The 18,491-nt window shown below is 41.6% G+C and overlaps 1 protein-coding gene and 1 long non-coding RNA gene across 11 annotated transcripts in view; one reads left to right on the top strand and one right to left on the bottom strand.

The window, feature by feature from the left end:
* The window catches only part of LOC100694014 (glutamate receptor 1), a 104,045-nt gene that overhangs the window by 54,868 nt on the left and 30,686 nt on the right, over positions 1 to 18,491 (bottom strand). For all 7 annotated transcript variants that reach the window (XR_003221820.1, XR_003221819.1, XM_005463805.4 and 4 more), the window contains exon 3: positions 5,278 to 5,517. Coding sequence is in view for 5 of the 7 variants with exons in the window: in XM_005463805.4 (XP_005463862.1) it covers positions 5,278 to 5,517 (240 nt within the window). In the remaining 2 variants the exon portion in view is untranslated. The remainder of the gene's footprint in view (positions 1 to 5,277; positions 5,518 to 18,491) is intronic.
* On the top strand, positions 58 to 4,761 carry LOC106097029 (uncharacterized). 4 transcript variants are annotated; one of them, XR_003221825.1, is made up of 4 exons: positions 58 to 940; positions 1,405 to 2,407; positions 3,273 to 3,326; positions 3,647 to 4,761. It is a non-coding gene; the product is annotated as an uncharacterized LOC106097029 (long non-coding RNA). The 4 variants fall into 4 exon arrangements; XR_003221826.1 differs by having other exon boundaries at positions 3,650 to 4,761; XR_002063497.2 differs by lacking the exon at positions 3,273 to 3,326.

Raw genomic sequence — 18,491 nt, forward strand, 5'->3', positions numbered from 1 at the left:
ATTATGCATCTCCTCTGAAAGGTAGCTGCTCATTAAAGCCCATACGCTGTCAGTGTTTACAGCTGCTGCACAGGCTCAGCTCAGCAAGTCAAGTGTGTTAATGATAATGTACAACCTTCAATTAGACATACAGCCAAGCAAGACACCCACGTTGACAGGCCAAGTGTCAGTCACTAACACTGAGGACGGAGAGAGAACAGCAGTGAGAGACAGAAGACTCAAATAAAAGAGCAAAAGAAAGGAGGGATAAAAACAGGCATAAAGATTTTTTAAATTATAGACTCTAATCTGCTCTTTTCATAATATGACGCCTGCATATCATTTACCTCTAAACAAGTGATAAACAGGAAGTAAAGATGAGGACAGAATGAATAAAACCAGATGATGGAGAAAGATGAGGGGAGAAAATACGAGGAAAGGAAAACCAGATATTTCAGAAGAAAAACTCAGGAATAGAAAAAAACAAAGGAGAGAGAGGGAACGAGCAAAAACTGACCCAATCCAGGGATAAAACACCCGCCCTCCCATCATCACACAGTCCCTTGTACTGACACGCAAAATTAAGGTGCAGTATTCTCCTGAACAATAGCTGGCGCCACTCAGACAATCCTAGCAGATAATAAGAGCTGATACAGAGAAGAAGTCTTTAGTTTTCAAACGACTGCAACATCTGTATGTTGTTATAAACCGACACGATTGTACGCTCCTGTCTCCAACCCAGGTCTGGTGGCTGCGGTGCAACGCGCTAGGCTTCAAAAATCAAGCCGACCAAAGAGCCACAAATACTGGCTATGCTCTGGAGCACAAATACACGATCACATGAATGATGAAGTTCTGCAGTCTGGCTATGTCAAACAAGTCTTAGCTAACACAAACCAACAAAACTGGAAGGCTAACTCGAGGAGCTAACAGCTGCTCCACTCTGAGGAAACAACAGGAAGTAAGACAGAAATATTTTAGTTTAAGAATAAATGCGACTGCATGACTCAGCATTACTGTCTGCTTGGTGCTCACTACCAAGTGTTAACATTTGTTGGCTGTCACAGTCTGAACTCTCTGCGCTCGTCTCTCTCTCTCAGTTTGCAAAAGTAGATAAAAAAATAAACTCAAAAAGCCAAAAAAAAAAGCTGTCATAAAAACACTTATTTTTACTCCAGCAGAGAAGAAGAAGCAGCGCTCTCTTTGTCTGCTGCCTCGGCCTGTAATGTGTGTGCTGGTGCATGAAAGTGCACATATCTGTGTGTGTGTGTGTGTGTGTGTGTGTGTGTGTGTGTGTGTGTTAGATATTAAACTGGCGATGCGGCAACAGTTATGTCAAAGACACACACACACACACTCACACTGTTTCATGTTCAATTACACAGAGGCTGCTCATTTCCTCTCCCTGGTTTATTTCCTTTACAGCTGCTGCCCGTCCATATGTCCAGCTTTTTTTTCTCTTTTAATAAGTGGACGAAGCTCTGCGCTGCCCACTTCAACCTCGTCGTTGGTGAGCAAGAAGATGAGAAAACGAAAAGAAACAAGAAGCAGCACAAGATGAAAGGAACATGTAAAAGCTTTCTCAATCCTCTGGACAGTTCAGAGAACACAGGAGAGCAAACGTTTATTGTCTCAGGTCAAGGATTTTTACCTACCGCAGTTCAGAATGAGCCCACAGGAAAAAAATGGTCTGAGTGAGAGGACCCAATCAACTTCTTCCAGTTTAGCGGGCGCTCTGTTTTTGACTTATCAGAAAAAGTACTTAGTATCTGTATAATCTAACAGTGAAACAATATTTAACAGAACTAAGTCTGTGTGTTTAGAAACTATCAACAGGGATCAGATAAAAAGAAACTGACTCAAATGTTCTGCTGGAGGAGAAATGAAGCTGCTGGATGGAACAAAGAAGGACGGACAGCTGTGCAGTCGTGAATCTTTCTTCTCCACAGTCTCAGCAGCGTTTACTCTGATCAGCTTATTGAAGTTCTCTCAGACATTTAAAACATGTTCACTCATGCTGTACCAAACTAACTGAGTAAATAACATTCTACTGTGTATGGTTACATGCAGTCATCAAATCAAACCAGCCCTGTATGAGATCAGCGGCTGTGATTGGTCCTTCACCAGCAAGTGCGGGTGGAAATTTGTCTAAATGGAAGAGCTACAGCTCATAGATTTTTGTGGTTTTCCTCATTAGAAAAAAGTGAAAACATCTTCAGATCCTCGACAGAGACAAAGAAAACATTCCTAAAAATCCTTCAAATCAGAGTGAAAAAAACCCTTTACAACAGGAAGGACAGGAAATGTCGGACAGAAGGAGGAAAAGGTGAAAGGAGATGAGGCGGGCAGGACTCAGAGCAGGATGAAATGACGGAGGGCTGAAAACACTTCACTGTAACTACTCTGTTTTCAGCAGCCTCTCACATCTGTAAGTCTGTATCCATGGCAACAACACAGAGAGACAATTATGGGATGAGTCAGGTTTGATAACTTTTTATCTGCCCGTGTGTGGAATAAGGTTAGAACACGCCGGCAAGTTCATGTATGTAATAAATGGTGGGGTTAGTGAAGTCGTACACATGTGTTTGTAGTGTACACACACACACACACACACACACACACACACACACACATTAAATAGGCAGAGCTGAGCCTGTTGCTGTGACTCGTCCAACAGCAGCCAGGTAGAAAATAGGCACTCAACACTGCGTTTACTGAGAGGTACAAGCTGAAAGTACAGAGAGGAGGAACAAAAGAAGAGACAGAGTAACGAGAAGTAACAAGAAAGACGAGAGGAAAGGAAGAGGAAACGAATGAGGCAGGAAAATAGGGAGAAGGAGAGCGCGCTCGCACAGAAGCTGCTAAATTTCACTGAAGTCAAACTTTGGAGTTTTCATCATGAAAAAGTGAAAACAGTTTATTCAGACTTTCCTCTTTGAAATTCGACTTCAGTATTCCTCACAGTAAACTTTAGTCTGGTTTTCTTCCTCGCTCTTTCTTCAAATAACATCAAATCAAACCTTCACTCAGCACTATCTGAATTAGATTTCACCCCCAAAACATTCACTTCAGTTTTTTCCTCTCATGTGAAAGGTCATTCCAGTTTTTCAGATGACTTTACTCCAGTCCAACTTTTTAAATTCAGTCTTTACCTTAGTCCAGATTTCTTATAACATAAAGTCCAACTTTTCCTCTCTAACGTTTCTCTTTCTGTGGCATGAATTTGAATTATTCAGAACCATTTCAGTCCACTGCTGCTTAGCCATCCATTTTCTTCTGCTTTTTTAATTCAGGGTTGTCATGGTTGGGGAGGGGTGGAGCTTATCCCAGCTGGCATGGAGTGAAAGGTGGGGTAGACCCTGTACAGGTCCAGGTCTGTCGCAGGGCTTTGTAATATTTAAATCTGCGTTCTGTATTTTATGGAAAAGGCTGGTTAAGTCATTTGTTTCAGATACTTTGAAGGACTGAATACTGCAACTGGAAGAATTGTCAGTCTGATTCATTTCTTTTTCACACATTTCTAAATAGTAAATAATTGAGCCTGAAGTCAAAAACATAAGGAGTGAATTCGGATTTCTTAAAATAGTTTTTATTTCTAACTACTTAAACTATTACTGCAGTCTGACTGAAGCCTGACTGTTTATTGACTGTTCCATTTCATCCCCAGCAGGGACCCTCCTGTTTGTGCAGACGCTGAGTGGACGTAAATCAGAGCTGAGCTGGAGGCGCTCGGCCTCAGGAAAGCCCCTCTGCCTCCAACAGACAGCCAGTGTCCTCAGCAGATGTCGAGGAGCAATAACATCAGACAGACTGCACTGCTGAGGCAGACAGCCATGCACTATTACACCACATAGACTTCCAATAACACTTCCCGGGTAGATGTAAAAAAGGCAATAAGATTAGACAGTCTGCTGCCGACTGCCAAATGGACTATAACAGATCACGGGCCGCGGGGAGACACTCGGCCCGGCTCAGGAGGGAGGGAGGCCGACCGAGCTAACAGCCCTTTTTTGGTCAATTCTCCAAAGGATGTTGTTTGCTTAATTCAAAGAGCTTGAGGTAAAGTTCAGCTCACAATCCAAAGTTTGTGTCTGCACAAGTGAATCTTTCAGTAGTCAAATAAGCACTGAGGCACTGAGTTCATATTCAGCAGCCTGAAGTCAGCCACAGAGACGTGTCCTTTTTGTGCAGCTCGTTATGATCAGCTGAAGTTGCACACGTGGCAGATGTTGTTCACTATTGTCACGTCTACAGTTTCAGAGGATCTAAAGTTTTGTCCGTATGAATACAGAGCCTGAGGACGAGGCTGCAAGCAGCTGCAGTGATCTCCTAAAACAGCATGCGGCTGCAGCTGGAAGGCGGAGCGTGAAACTGTGCCACACATCAGAAGAAGCCATCGGAGCGACACGCTGATTTACTGGAATACACATCTGTAATTACAGCCAGAGCGCCGCGTGCCTCGATGATAGCGCCGTGAAAGCGATTAGCCTGTTAGCTTTCATCGAGCACACCGAGCTCTTTCCTTCCTGACTGTTAAAAATAAAACACCGTACAACACTTTCCTCATCACGCACGCTCACACGCTGCTGCTTTCACTGTTGTTTGCTGTTTTACATATTTTCCTAATATCGCAGTTTGATCTTTTATAAAATCTGCTGCCAGCGTCCGTGTTTGCGATTGGTCAGAACGACCAGGTCTGCGTTAATTCATCGAGTTTACAACCAGCTTCTTCTTTTTTCTCCAGTGTGTGGATGTGTGTGTGAATGGGTGGATGACTGGATATGGAAAGCGCTTTGGGGTCCTTAGGGACTGTTAAGGCGCTATATAAATACAGGCCATTTTACCATTTCTTTATCCTGGATGTGCTGAACCTGAACGCTTCACTGTCAGACCGATCAGACATATTTGCCCCTTTTTCTGTTTGCTGACATGAGAAAACTTCAGACTTACTGCAATGTTACCGTAAATCATTGTTTGTCATTTCTAAAGCTTTGGTTTTGTAATAAAATAAAATAATCTTCCAGATATCTATTTTTGTTTTTATACCCACCAAGAGCATCACGTTAATATCAGAATAACTGATTTCTAAATCTATGTGCTTCTCTTACTTTCAGTTCTCCACTCAGACTAAAAAATCTGAGAACATCAAGAACGAACAAACACACGCTCTTTAACCCCGCCCCCTCCTCAGAGCCACACACTTTGCTCAGGAGTAATGTTGCACTGCTTGCTGAAGTGGCACTCCAAAACGAAGACTGATACAGAGAACCCATTTGTGCTGCATGCTGGCGTCCTCACCTGAGTCGGAGCTGTACATGTAGACGAACCTGGTCCAGTAGAAGTGCTCCAGCAGGGCCATGAGAGGCTCCTGCAGCTGGGGCCGCAGCTGCAGGACGAACTGGTTGTTGGTCTGCACGGGGAAGGACGGCGTGACGAAGCAGACGTGCAGAGAGCCACAGAAGGACATCAGCATGTTGACCGTCCGCCGGTCATACAGACCCATGATGGCGTACACGCCCTTAGAGAACTGTGAGCAGACTGGGACAGAAACACAGAACAAGAGGGTTTCATTAATGTGTATTTAGATCATTTTTAAATGCTTTGGTCCGTCTGCCATTTGGAGCATAACTAACAAATCCCAACAACTACTGGCGTATGCGGTAAAGGGGTTTGTAGTTACATGATAAGTTGGGATGTAGATTTCCTGCAGAATAGTCAGTCACAAGTGATCCTGTCATTCCTTTATGTTGCTGAATATTAATTATTAGACTCTTATGGTTATCCTAAGTGCCTCACTGCCCCAGCATTTGTGTCTTTTCTGACACATTTACTCAAAAATAAAACAGGCCATTATTCCATTATTTACATCATCAACTACAACAACAAAGAAACTGTGTTGCTAGCTAACATCAGAGGAAATAAATAATGTTTACATCCTGTCACATGGTCACAGCCACGAGTCTTTCGTTAGACGTAGAAACAGAAACATTTCTCAGCAGAAGGAAAAACCTTCTAATACGACGCTGCTCCTGAAGGTTTGTGGAGTTTTTTTTTTTGCTTACTGGGTCACGATTTCTGGAAGGAGACACCAACGCTGCCATTTTTAATTTTCGTCCCACAAGGCGAGTTCCATTTAGTTCAATTAAATTCAAGAGAAGACAGACATCTCTGACAAACTGGGCATCTCACATCAAAACAATCCAGAATAAACAGAAATGAATGAAAAACACTACAGACCAGAGTGTTTTGGGGTGAAGTGTCCCTTTAAAGGCCAGCTGTCTCTCTCGTCCCACATCTGTTTCATTTTTTCTTCCGTGCCTGCGGCCGGAGGTTACAGGGCGCCGGTGCTCATAGTCATGCCTACCTTCCTGTGACCTGTGAGTTCCCCGGCTGTTTGCAAACCAGCCTGACATCAACAGTAAAAACCTCGTCACCTGCCTCCATCCTCTGTCACTAGGAGTCCCTCCATCCCTCTCGTTCACCTCCTGTTCTCTTCCTGGCGTCTCTTCTTTCTCTCACCCTTACTCTCTCTCTCTCTCTAACAATGCCATTTGTCTCATTGTCTGTCTTGTTTTTAAGCTCCAGTTGTCCACAAATCCAGGTCAGCAAACAATCCATGAGTAAAATCTAGCTCGCACACTTTGTTATGACTCCTCAGTCACACTGTGCTTCATTTTGATTTAATGGTGCAAAAACGTGACAGCTTTTTTTCCCTCTTAGCGTTATCTTGTCACATTCGGGTCGCCTACCTTTGGCATTTTTAACAAAGTCTTCTTCAGACAAACATGCGCACTTCTGAATATGCTGAACTCTGCCATTTTTAATGCTTTTCATTGTTTATCGGCGCTTCCAGTGGGTTTTCTTCCCCCCATCAACACAGAACAGTCCAATCTCCATGTGGTAATAAGCTAACAGATGATAAACTGTCCTTATCTTCATGGTAAACAGACGTCATCTCTGCTGCTGACTTATCTGCCGCTGTGTAGCTGATGAAGAGCAGCTTCCTGTTTCACACAAAGCGCTCCCACATGCTAAATCCCCATACACACAATGGCTCTAATCAAATTACTCTGAGATCCTTCACAGTCAGGGATTAAGTCTTAAGACAAAATAATACTCTCTGCTGAGGCACCAAAAGTCATTCTGTAAATCACTGGCTCATTTTGTGGTCCTCCCGGATTTAGACTGAATGAAAACATGTCCATATTTGTGTGTCATCACCCAGAAAAATCCCCATTTAGGCTAAAATAAGTGAAACCTAAGAGGAAAGAAGGAAAGAAGGAGGCATCTAAACCAGTGAACAGCAATATTAAAACCACCTGTGCCAATGTTTTGTAACACCCCCTCTCTATGCTGCCAGATCAGTCCTGATCTGCAAAGGTACAGACTGCACAAAACTGTGAATGCATCATGACCCCTTTGGTACCAGCTTGGTGGTGGATCTTTGATGGCCTCCGCAGGTCAGGCTTGTTCATATGCATCCCTTTGAGGCCTGATTTGATTGGAACCTGGGGCGTTGGAAGGCTTTGGACACTAATCGGAAGAGAGACCACTGCCATCGGGGAGTGCTGCTGCAAAAAGGGCGTGTAACTCAGCAGATTTACAATCTAAGTTAGGTCTGCAAGAAGCTCAATGCTATTCACTTGTCACTTATTTTAATGTTTTGGCTCATTCCCATAGCGTAACTGCCAGTACACTCAACTTCAAGCTAGGCACTTGTACCCAGTACGTGGTCTTCCTACATTGGTAGCTATAGAGGTGCTTTAGGTGTGATGGTTGTAAACTTAAAGCTTTCTTCCTGACATGACTGTTTGTCAGAGCTGGAGAGTATTTAATCATTAAAGGCTTCTGTCTATGGAGCTGACACTGAGTGAGACCCAGAGACTCAAATGCATAAATATTGAACCCTGTATGACATCGGACATCTCCAAGTGTAAAAGGAAATCATCTGACCTATCAGTTGATTAGGGGCTACAGCATTCGGCAGATCTACTGTTTGAGTTTGAGCTGAACTTTGTCGCCATGCTAGTTCCTCTAGTAGTGTTTCATTGATGTCATGTGTCAAAGTTAAAAACAGTGAGAGTTCAAAAGTTCATACACGGCAACAGACATCTGTTTGTAATTCAGTAACCTATTTTTTAGTGTTTGCCTTTTTCTAAACATTTTCCGATGATGACCTTCCAGATGGTTCTGCATAACAAACATCTGGTGCGTCAGGTTAGCGAAACATCAACCCCTCTTTTGGCAGTAATTGACCTATAAGCTTGTGTAATTTCTATACATTTACAGATATAATGCAAATATGGTTAAATCTCCAGGGGTTCTCACCCACCCACACTGGAACTAAAGCTATTCTGATGCATTCAAATTCAGAGAACAACTGTTAATTGATAGGTTCTTCAGTTTTTCTTCCAGCCATGGAGCTGTTGATTCAATATGCTTTTGTTGCTCCAGAGAAAACTTCTTAATAAATGGTCCACAGACTGACCAAAACGCAAAAAAGAATCCACTTTTTGCAGTTTTAAAATCAAACTGCTGAAAGGTACTTATTCATCTGTTTTTTTGGTTCTAAATTTGCTAAATAGCTACCAAACTGCTAATCAATGAATCAATATTAGATCAGACACATATGTGCTGACAGATGTCCTCATCTACTTTCTTTGTGAATGTGTGTGTGTCCTTGGTGCAGATCCCTGAGGCCAGCGGTAACATGCTAGCAGCAAGACCATCTACCCTTAGCAGACTCACACTGGAAATAACCATCCCCTGTGGGGCCATGCTATCATGCTAACAATAGATGTTTACCCTCAGGCAAATGCTATCACTGCTAACGAGGTATCTGTCTCTTAGCATTAGCGCTGCTGTCCAACTGGGACGACAGGCGGGTCCTTCATCAGAGGGGGTCGGGCAGCACAGAGTCGACAGATGCTGCGAGCCTTGGGAAGCTTTGTAGTTAGCTCTGTTTAGATTAAAGCCAACATGATGGGGGTCCAGATGTTTAACCTATGGGATTAGCCAATGACGTGGTTTCTAATTTATGTAGCATTACATAAATGGCTGTCTTTGTTGATTTAATGAGCTCAGTCTGTGCTGTTTTTATTTCCATAATGATTCAAAATTCATGTCATATTTTATCTCTTTAAATGTATAAATATTCTTTTTTAATGAGTTCTATATTGCCTTTTATAAACTGTTGCAAAAAATACCAACTGTGGTTGTTGTCAGTTTAACTATTTTTCCTTTTGTAAGTAATCAAGACAAATGTCAAACGTGAGACTCTTTCTTGACCCGGTCAATGATTTCAGATTAAATGGACAGCAACACAACAATCTTTTTAAAATTTCAGCTTTCTAGGGATTAAAAATCAGCCTACAGAGTGTTGAATACTGGCGTGAAGACATGCTGGCAGTCAGATTCTTTAAACTTGGCAGAGCCAGGCACATTCCCTGTTTTTGGCCTTAATGTTGATGCTGCCTTTATGTCAGATGGGACAGATGCAGTGTTCAGTGTTATTTCTCACATTTTTTTTACGTGAGTTTTGCTGTTTCAGTCTATTTTTTTAAATATAGACAATGATCCAGTTTGAGAATATACAATGCAAAGAAGCTGCTAACATCTAGGTTTGAAAATCTGAGAGCTCTTTGTTCTTCTGAGCATATTAATCACACCACAGAGGTTTAACTTACGTCACGATGTGACTGATGACTCAGTGAAGTTACTAAATAGTTTCACTAATAAAGTTAAGTTAGCCTTTATTTCCAAAACGATTCAGTTCCTCTGATGATTGAGAGGAGATCAGTGATGTGTGACAGGATTTTGGTGAGACTACGGTGCATAACGTGCAGGTTTTAGTTAAACATGAGTTGTAACGATTTTCATAAAATTGTCCAGCTCGGATGATTTTAATCGCACTTGAAAATCATTTGGAAAAATGTGTTATTTTGTGCAATTTATGACTTTTCTATTACTAAGTTGATTTTAACAGCAAGCTTGAATCAGCTAATACCTTTCCAGCAATATCAAAGTCAACAACTTCACGTTGCGTACACACCCAAATACTCAAACACATGGCTTAACTCACCATCATTGAATTCTGTGTGTTTCTGAAGTCTCATCCAGTTATGATGTCTTTGCGTTTTGGCAGCAGAAGGTGTCCAAGAACAGCTGAGACAGCAGATCAGCTGAACACAGCCTGGACCTGGCTGTGTGTTGCCTGGTTGTGCTGACAGATAGGTGGAAACTGTATTTGTGAGCGGACTGGTTCATAGGCACTCTGGTACCTTGGGTGCATTAAACACACATAAAAACAAATGTAATTGTTTTCACATTAGTCAGAAGAAAGTTTGAGGGCCTGGCAAATAGAAACATTGGAGACCACTGGGAGATGTTCCAAAAATACAGGAGAGTGCAGGTATGTGTGATGCCATTAGTTATACTTTTATTAGACCCAGTTTCCATCTTTGTGTTTGGCACTTCAGTTTATTTCCCTCTTAATGACTTGTTTAATTTCCACTCATGTTACTTTCACTTGCTGGTTAAGTTTAGATGCTAAAACCTACTAAAAACAAGGCCAGGACACATTTTAACCACAGTGCAAGTGTAACCTTAAAGCTGGTAAATAAAGCAAAGATTCATATCAGATGTACCTGATTTACTGTAACACCAATCAAAAGTCCTGCATGGGTTCACTACCTGCTGGAGAAATCAACAAGTTGTTTTTATGAGGTCAGTGAATATTCACACTTCCTGTCTCCAACACAGATGTTTAAACCACAGCCACCTTTAATGTTAGGGAGCCAAACAGTGAACGAGGACATCGATCACAGCGTCTCAGCGAATGAGCTGACCTCGTCTCGTACCCACGGAGGCTCCTCCAGTCAGACAGCTCAGTCCTTGCCACCTGAGGCTTTTAGACAGAGCTTTATTTAAACACAGCCCACAGTCGACGACGCCAAGCGCCACGGGGCCCGCAGCTGAGACCGCATCTACCCACAGAGCCGTGCATCCTCCTGACACGCCGGTCCATCTCTGCAGATCTGCCTGTCTGTGATGAATAATCATCATCACCCTCATGTTTGCAGGGAGAGAGAAGAGGAAGGAAGGACTCTTCCGCCCAGGGGAACAGGCGGGTAATTGTGAGGATGTCTTTTAACCTGAGGCTTTCACCGTCATCCTCCTCGACTGTTTACTCTCCTCCACGGAGCAAACAGGACGGCCCGGAGACACACAGCTGACGATCAGGTCACTGTCTCAGTGCGCCGTTTGGGGTTCTGTCACTCGGCCAGCGCGAGTCACTGTCGCTTCTAACAGAGTGACATCGAGTCAGGTCAGAAACAGAACGAGGAGTAACTCCAGCACCAAAGCTTTCATAGTGACATTTATATACACCGTTTATTTGATCTGAGGTGACGTACAGGGAGAGATTCAGCTGGAAGTGTGTGACATTATAAAAAGCCCAAAATGGGAACTTCAAAGTTCACAGACACTGGAGTGGTGAAGACATGAGCCCTCTGTATAAATACCCTTTAAATGTCCCCTTTCCATCTAAGTTTATATTCTTAGACTTTTTAAACTTGGGTGGTTTCACAGCATAAATCCCAACAGTAAAGTCCAGCTGAGTCCAATGTTAAATTGTCTGACTTTACAGCAGAAATAAACATGCTTACAGCACACTGCAAACAAACAAATGCACAAAAAGTATGTAATAGCTCACTTCCATTCTGCAAAGGGGGGAATGCTTTTATAGCTAAGCTTTAAAAATATATTAGGATTTATCTTTAATTCAACAAGTGTTGTGAATGGATACCAACGTGAGGAGCTGCTGGTGCTACTTTAGCTTCAGAGTGCTGTCACAGTGGCTACATGTACAGTGTACGGTAACTACACTTGGTTTTGTCATTTATTCGGTGTTAAAGGCTCTGGAACGACCAGGTGTCCAGGACTAACAAGACTAAGAGGCCAACAGTGAGATTCTCAGTTCAAATAAAATTAGAAGAGATGAAATTTTAATTCCGACTCGCAGTGATCTGAGCGGCACTGTGAACTCAGCCTGACCTCAGGCTCTAATTTATGTGTTTAGTAGCAATGCTGAATAATGAATTAAATGACTGCCTTCCTTAGGGTGATGCAGCACACACACACACACACACACACACACACACACACACACACACACAAAATGTTATACAGACTCTCAAGTGCCCCTCGGGGATGAATAAAGTCTTCTGAATCTGAATCAGACATGCTGATCTAGAGCCTCCCTACATGTCTTACTCGCCTACAGTTGCAGGTTCAAATCCCATCTGTCAGCTCAGAGCTCAGAACCTCAGAACCACAATTCACTGCAGAGATAACAAAAGCTGCGTGAACCACTGAGCCTTTATTTAGCAGAAGAAGAAGACAAATCAGACAACTAAAATGACTGATGAAAGCTCAAAGTTTTTCATGGTGATTTAATTTCTTTGTTATTCTGGAACAGTGACAATAAATTCAAACAAACTAAGAAAAAGGTTGATATCAGTTAAATTATTGAAAAAATTAAAAAAAAATTGGTCCTCCTTATTTATGTGAATTCACTGAATCTCTTATAATAAAAAATTGAACCAAAACTTACTACAAAGTTAAATCAACAGAACTCTGCTTTCACTTTAAATAAACCTTTATTAATTAATCTCCCCAGGCAGCCTGCTTATTCACATGGCCTAAGCGCATTTCCTGGAAGCAAAATCTGAGGTTTTTTCCTCATACCTGCAGGATGGATGCAAAGGACCTGGTAGCTATGACACCCAAATTTCTGAGGCTTGACTGAAGAGGAGAAGATTTAAAAGAAGATATAGCCCCTAATTTCTGAAATCTCACGATCAGGAGCAATAATCACAGTTTCTGTTTTATCAGTGTTTACATGAAGGAAGTTTTCATTTAATAGTTTGAATTCTTTTAGCAAATACTTAAAGTAGACAATGTATAAAACTATATATAAAGTCTCTGACTGAAAAGTATAACTGAATGTCATCAGCATGATAAGAAGTATTAATATAACGTCTAGTTTGTAAAGCAAAAAGAGAATAGGACCCAAAACAGATCCTTGAGGTATCCCGAAAGGCAGAAGTCACTTGATTCTCCTAGACAGATATATATTTTTGATCACAAACAAGTCATTAAGCCTGTTTATCATGACGCTGTGATCAACAGTATCAAAGGCAGAGACGGGCTCCAATAAAACTAAAACTGTGAATTCTCTGCTGCTATCAACATGTCACCAGAAACATTAAAATGTGCAAAAACAGACTGAAAAATGTCTGTGATATTATTTTTCTCCATCAAATAATTAAGTTGCTCTGCTACTGGTATGTTACAGCCCAATGTCCTCGTCCCTAACTGAAACAAAACCAAACACATGAAGAAGATCAGTACTGAAAATTATAGTTCTAATGCAGTACAGTTGTTTTAAACACAAGGAAAACCACATGCCCTGACTATGACCTTTGACCTCTCTGAAGTCAGGAAGCAGACATCAGCATGTTCAGAATTCAGATTCTGTGTTTAATCCAACATTTAGCGTTTGCTTGTGAGTGGACAGTGAGATGTTTCCTGCTCCTTTCTAAAACCCTGCACTTTAGTTTTCCTCTCTCCTCCTTTGTCATTTCCACTCTGAATACAATCTGAATCTTCCTCTTTTATCCTGCCACTCTGGCAGCTGATATTGCTTCTGTTTGTCCGACATGAAATTAGAGATTAAGATTATTAATTAAAGATAATCCCCTCCCTCCCTGCAGCTAGCCCTTGTGTCTGACAGACGGCTTTTCCTTTCTGCCATTATTTGCCAAACTGCGTTGTTGAAGATAAAACGTCTTTCCAGGCGATACACGCAGCGTTCTTTTTTTCAGGGCTGCACTTTATCCTCATTTCACATTTGAGGCATTCAACTGAGCGTGTAACTACAAGTGAGTCCTCAAGGGCGAAATGTCACCAGCAACCCAAATCAGCCCTCCCTTTCTCTTCCTGTCTCTCTCTCTCTCGCTCCTCTCTTTCCACCGGCTTCCTGTCTCAGTGTGTCCGACACGATGCGCTCTTTATTTTTTATTTTCTACACCAATAAACAACAAATAACACTAACTATGGGGAGCGGGGCAGTCGTGTTCCTTCCTTCTGTCGTCTCAATCTGTACGCTCCTGATAAGGCGAGTCCTGGCAGTGAGAATCACCATTTAATTCTCCTCCATCTCCCTCCCTGCCTCCTTCCTCCTCCTCCTCCCATCTTCATCTGGCCCTCGGGGAGGGGGGTGAGTTAAAATGTGAGTGAGCTGGCTCCCATGCTGCTGCTGCTCAGTGATTACAGCTGATATTTAATGTGCAAAGTTAAACTGCTGAGGATTCAGAGGAGGAGCTGCGATATTACAGCTGCTCCGTCTGATGAAGTGTGAAAACTCAAACTTTAAAAGACCTCTGCGTCACCTCAGAACACCTTCGAGATTAATGAACTGCAGTCACACTCCACGTGTGCGCTAACACTGGCTGAAACAGCAATGAGATATAAACTGTAATGTTGTTCTGTTGTATGCGTATATGTTGTATAAGAGCTGAGAGAGCAGTGTGCTGTATATACTGTACACCTGTGTGGAATGACAAGAGGGACTTGGGCAAAGTTACAGCTAGCTAGCTAACTGCCTCCATGCTGGTTTTTACTGTAGAAAGCAGAGAGGTCATAACAGCAGAAATGTAGTAATCAGTACAAACACCAGTAGAATGCACCAGTGCTTGAAACTAAGTTTGATACCTCAATAATAAATAAATAAGACATAAATGAAAAACTTAATGAGTACGTCATTTACTTAAACGTAAAGTGCTTTATTAAAAATAGTCAATGACATGGTGGAGGCAGACAGCTTATTTAAATGCACTGTTTCTATGAGCTATAACATTACTCATGCTTATATAGCATTAGCCATACAAACACTTAGCTTATGGAAGATAGTTGATTTCACAGCAATGCTAGCTTTCTTTTTTCTTTTTCATTTCTTTTTTTGTTCTTCTTCTTCTTCTTATTTTTATTATTAGTCCTTTAATTTATCCAGGTAAAAATCTCATTTCCAAGAGAGACCTGGCATCATGCCAACAAAAGTCAGCATAAAAACCTTCCATAGCCAACTCTTATGATAAACTGATATGATAACATACAAATAGACAGCTTAGGGTTTCTGCTGAACTTGATCAAATGCCTGTTTGGCCAAACAGTCTCCATAATCAAAATCCGAGTTTCCGAGTAATATTAGCGCACATTAGTTTACCTAATTCTGGTGAGGACTCAGTTTGGTGGTTAGAGATCTAACAAGTGAAGAGTCTTCTGAGATGATCAAGTAATTTGAGAAGCTCGTGAATTAAAATGAGAGGAGGATAGATGGGTGAAGAACAGTTCAATCAGGAAGTGCGAAAAATTAGTAAGAAGGGGTGAGAGCTCTTAATGAAGAGGGTGAGGAGTGGAATGCTGGCTGGTCCACATGACATACCTGTGAAGGTATGCAGGCATCTATGAGAGAGGACAGTGGGCTTTTTTACCAGATCGGTTAACACAAGTGTTGCTGGAGAGGTATAAAGAAGGTCAAGAATGTCTCATTGTGAATGAGAAGGACACAGAGTTAAAGGGGAGGTAGTTTAGGTAGATGAGGTTAAATATCGGCGCTCAGCCATCCAAAGCTACAGACACTGCATAACAAAGGTGAGGAAGAGAGGACAGGTAGGGTGGAATCAAATATCAGGAGTCATTTCTGATGGAAGGATAAAAATATCACATATATAACAATGTCTGATTTCTAGACAACATTTTCAGTGATTGTTCATTTATAGACTTTTGTCCTCGTCATTCTATGTATTTATTTTTATTAATTAATTTATTTTTACCTTGACTTCATTGTTTGCTTGTCTCTGCCTTGACATGAAGCTGTAAACTATTTGGGATCCAAGCCGATCATAAAGTAAAATAAGAGCCAAGGAATAGTCACTCTTCCTTAAATGTAACAGACTAGCTCAGCACAGAGACGCTTCATATTTTCCCTGAAAATCAAACAGTGTTTTATATGTTTGCTGCAGTAAAATTCAGTTTGACACTTGTTTAATTTTACAATCCTGCAGGTGAGCGGTGTCGCAAAGCAATTTAACAGCCCAAAAAATTACCTTAACCAAAATAAGAGAAACTTCATTTTCTGTGCTCGGAGTACTTTCCTCCACTTCATTTCTTCTCTGCTGACAGATGGATTTTCTGCCGCTCAGCCCCGAACCATTACTTCAGCATAAGAAAAAATAAAATAAGCTCCATATTTCTTCATAAAACGGTGCCGTCGCGGATTTTCAAGATGCGGTGGGGTGCGAGTTCATGGAGCCATCAGCAGAGTCTGAGCCTGTGTTAACACGGGGTCACACTCAGGTTAAAGCTCCTTTCACAACCCTGTTACATGCTCTGCTACACTGGGATGCTTGCTCTAACCCCCATCCCTCTCTCTGCCTGTCCTGACTCAATTCATTTCACTTCTATTCAGTCCACCTCCATTCAATTCAGGCCGATTTGCTGGCATGAATGAGACATGGTGACATACTGGCAAAGACTGCATTCGGGTTCCTTTGAAACACGATGTTTTTATTATTGCTGCAAAATCTTTATTAAGATCCAGGCTTCTCTCCATCATCCGCTCTCCTCTGCTGCTCTGCAGTGACTGTAAAAAGTCACGACCTCAGTCCCACGTATTTTGCTCTGTTCTCGACCTCAAGAGTCAACTCATTAAAGCTTATCTGCCGTCTTGCTGAGAGTGAGATGAGGAGATTGATCCTTCTCTCGTGTGTGTCAGTTAAAGGCCAAAGCCAGAAGGCAGTTAGTGTAGCTTAGCAAAAACAGGAAACAGTGGGGACAACTTATCCGGCTCTGGAGAAAGATAACAAAATCCTCGGAATCTTTCCAGCAAGCATGTCTTGAAGCCACCATGGAAGTGCCAAAAACTCAAGTTCTTCAAGTAGCCATTTGAGGCCGGTCCTGAAAATGAATTAATCCACATGATCATCCCAGATTAAAACGTCTTTACTGCAGAAACTAAAATGTTAACAGAAAGTTTTGTTCTCATGGACTGTTTACCCCAGGAAATACTCACAGGCATAAAGCAGGGAGCTTTAAGTAACTGACATGTGGCATCTATCTCGGTAACTGCTTCACCTCTGCTAACTGGTGTCCTTGAACTGGACCTCTGGGTAGTATCTGTGGTGATGGTGCTTTTCTTGGATATTACACTAACACCGGGACTAAATACGAAGTTCGAAACCAGTTCAAAACCTCGATTTTGCTATTTCCGTCTGTGTTTATACAAAATATACAAATATATACCAACATTATTCATGATGCCTCAAAACCATTTATTAATTATTCTCAAACATTACATTCAGTGTTAGTGTGTCACAGCATGCTGGGAAATGAGGATCAGCTAAGTCTACACTAGCTCCATATCTACAAGCCGCTTTGCAGCCCACTTCTACACTAGCTCCTCCTTTAATGCTGCGTCACATGTTGTGGAACAGTTGGTGGCTGTAGCTTCATTGAGAAAATGCAGTTGAATGTAAGCTGAATAAAGTAGCATTTAACCAGTTTTCTTTACATATTAATACAAACAGCAGCAGGCGAACATAAAGGAAACAAGGCTGATGAGGCACAAACAGTGAGCTGTCACCCACCATGTTTTAACATTCTCTGGTCTCAAAAGCAGAAGGTGTTTGACGACATATACGTGAACATACTCAGTGTTAGATACTCTAGAAACACACTGATAAAAAAACACTAGCAGGCATTAGAATAACCGAGAGGAAAATAAATGCATTAGAGTGCAGGTGCATGGTCTGCAGGAGAGTCAAATAAAAACTGACGGATAATATCCAAAGCATGAAAAACATGCAAATGAAAATAATACGGTGAAAAAACGTGAGGATGTAAAGAAATTGAGTTTCAAACTGGGGAGACAGAATCCTCTGAGGGTTCAGGCTTACAATAAACGCAGTCTGACAGATGTAAGCCATGTCGAGGGTGAGACACATCACAGGTTTTGTCACCGGCTGTCTGATGGCTGAGACAGGAAGCTGGCCCTGCATTATTTGTATGTGTCAATCTTCATAAAGGACATGACTGACACGAAGAGCAGAACATCTCGACTACTTTTGTTTATGGCTGATGTAAAGTGTGGCATTATATACTTATCATTTTATAATTTGGTGGTTCAATCAGGTGTTCAAAAGTTGTTGGCAAACCAAACAGTCAAAAGTCTTTCTCACAAAACCAAACTAGATTTCTCTTTCTCTGTGGCAACATTTTCTGGTCTGTGTTGGTAAGAAGATTAAATTATTAGTTTATCTGTTTTTCAAAAATAGGAAACAGGTGCTGCTTATTGTGAAGATAATATCTTTTGTTAAGAAGTCTTGTTTTCTGTAAAATTAATAACTTAATTAGCCGGCATTTATTCTCTTGGGGTCTTTGCTTGGAATGAT

This window comes from Oreochromis niloticus, linkage group LG10 (assembly GCF_001858045.2).
Source record: "Oreochromis niloticus isolate F11D_XX linkage group LG10, O_niloticus_UMD_NMBU, whole genome shotgun sequence".
NCBI lineage: Eukaryota > Metazoa > Chordata > Actinopteri > Cichliformes > Cichlidae > Oreochromis > Oreochromis niloticus.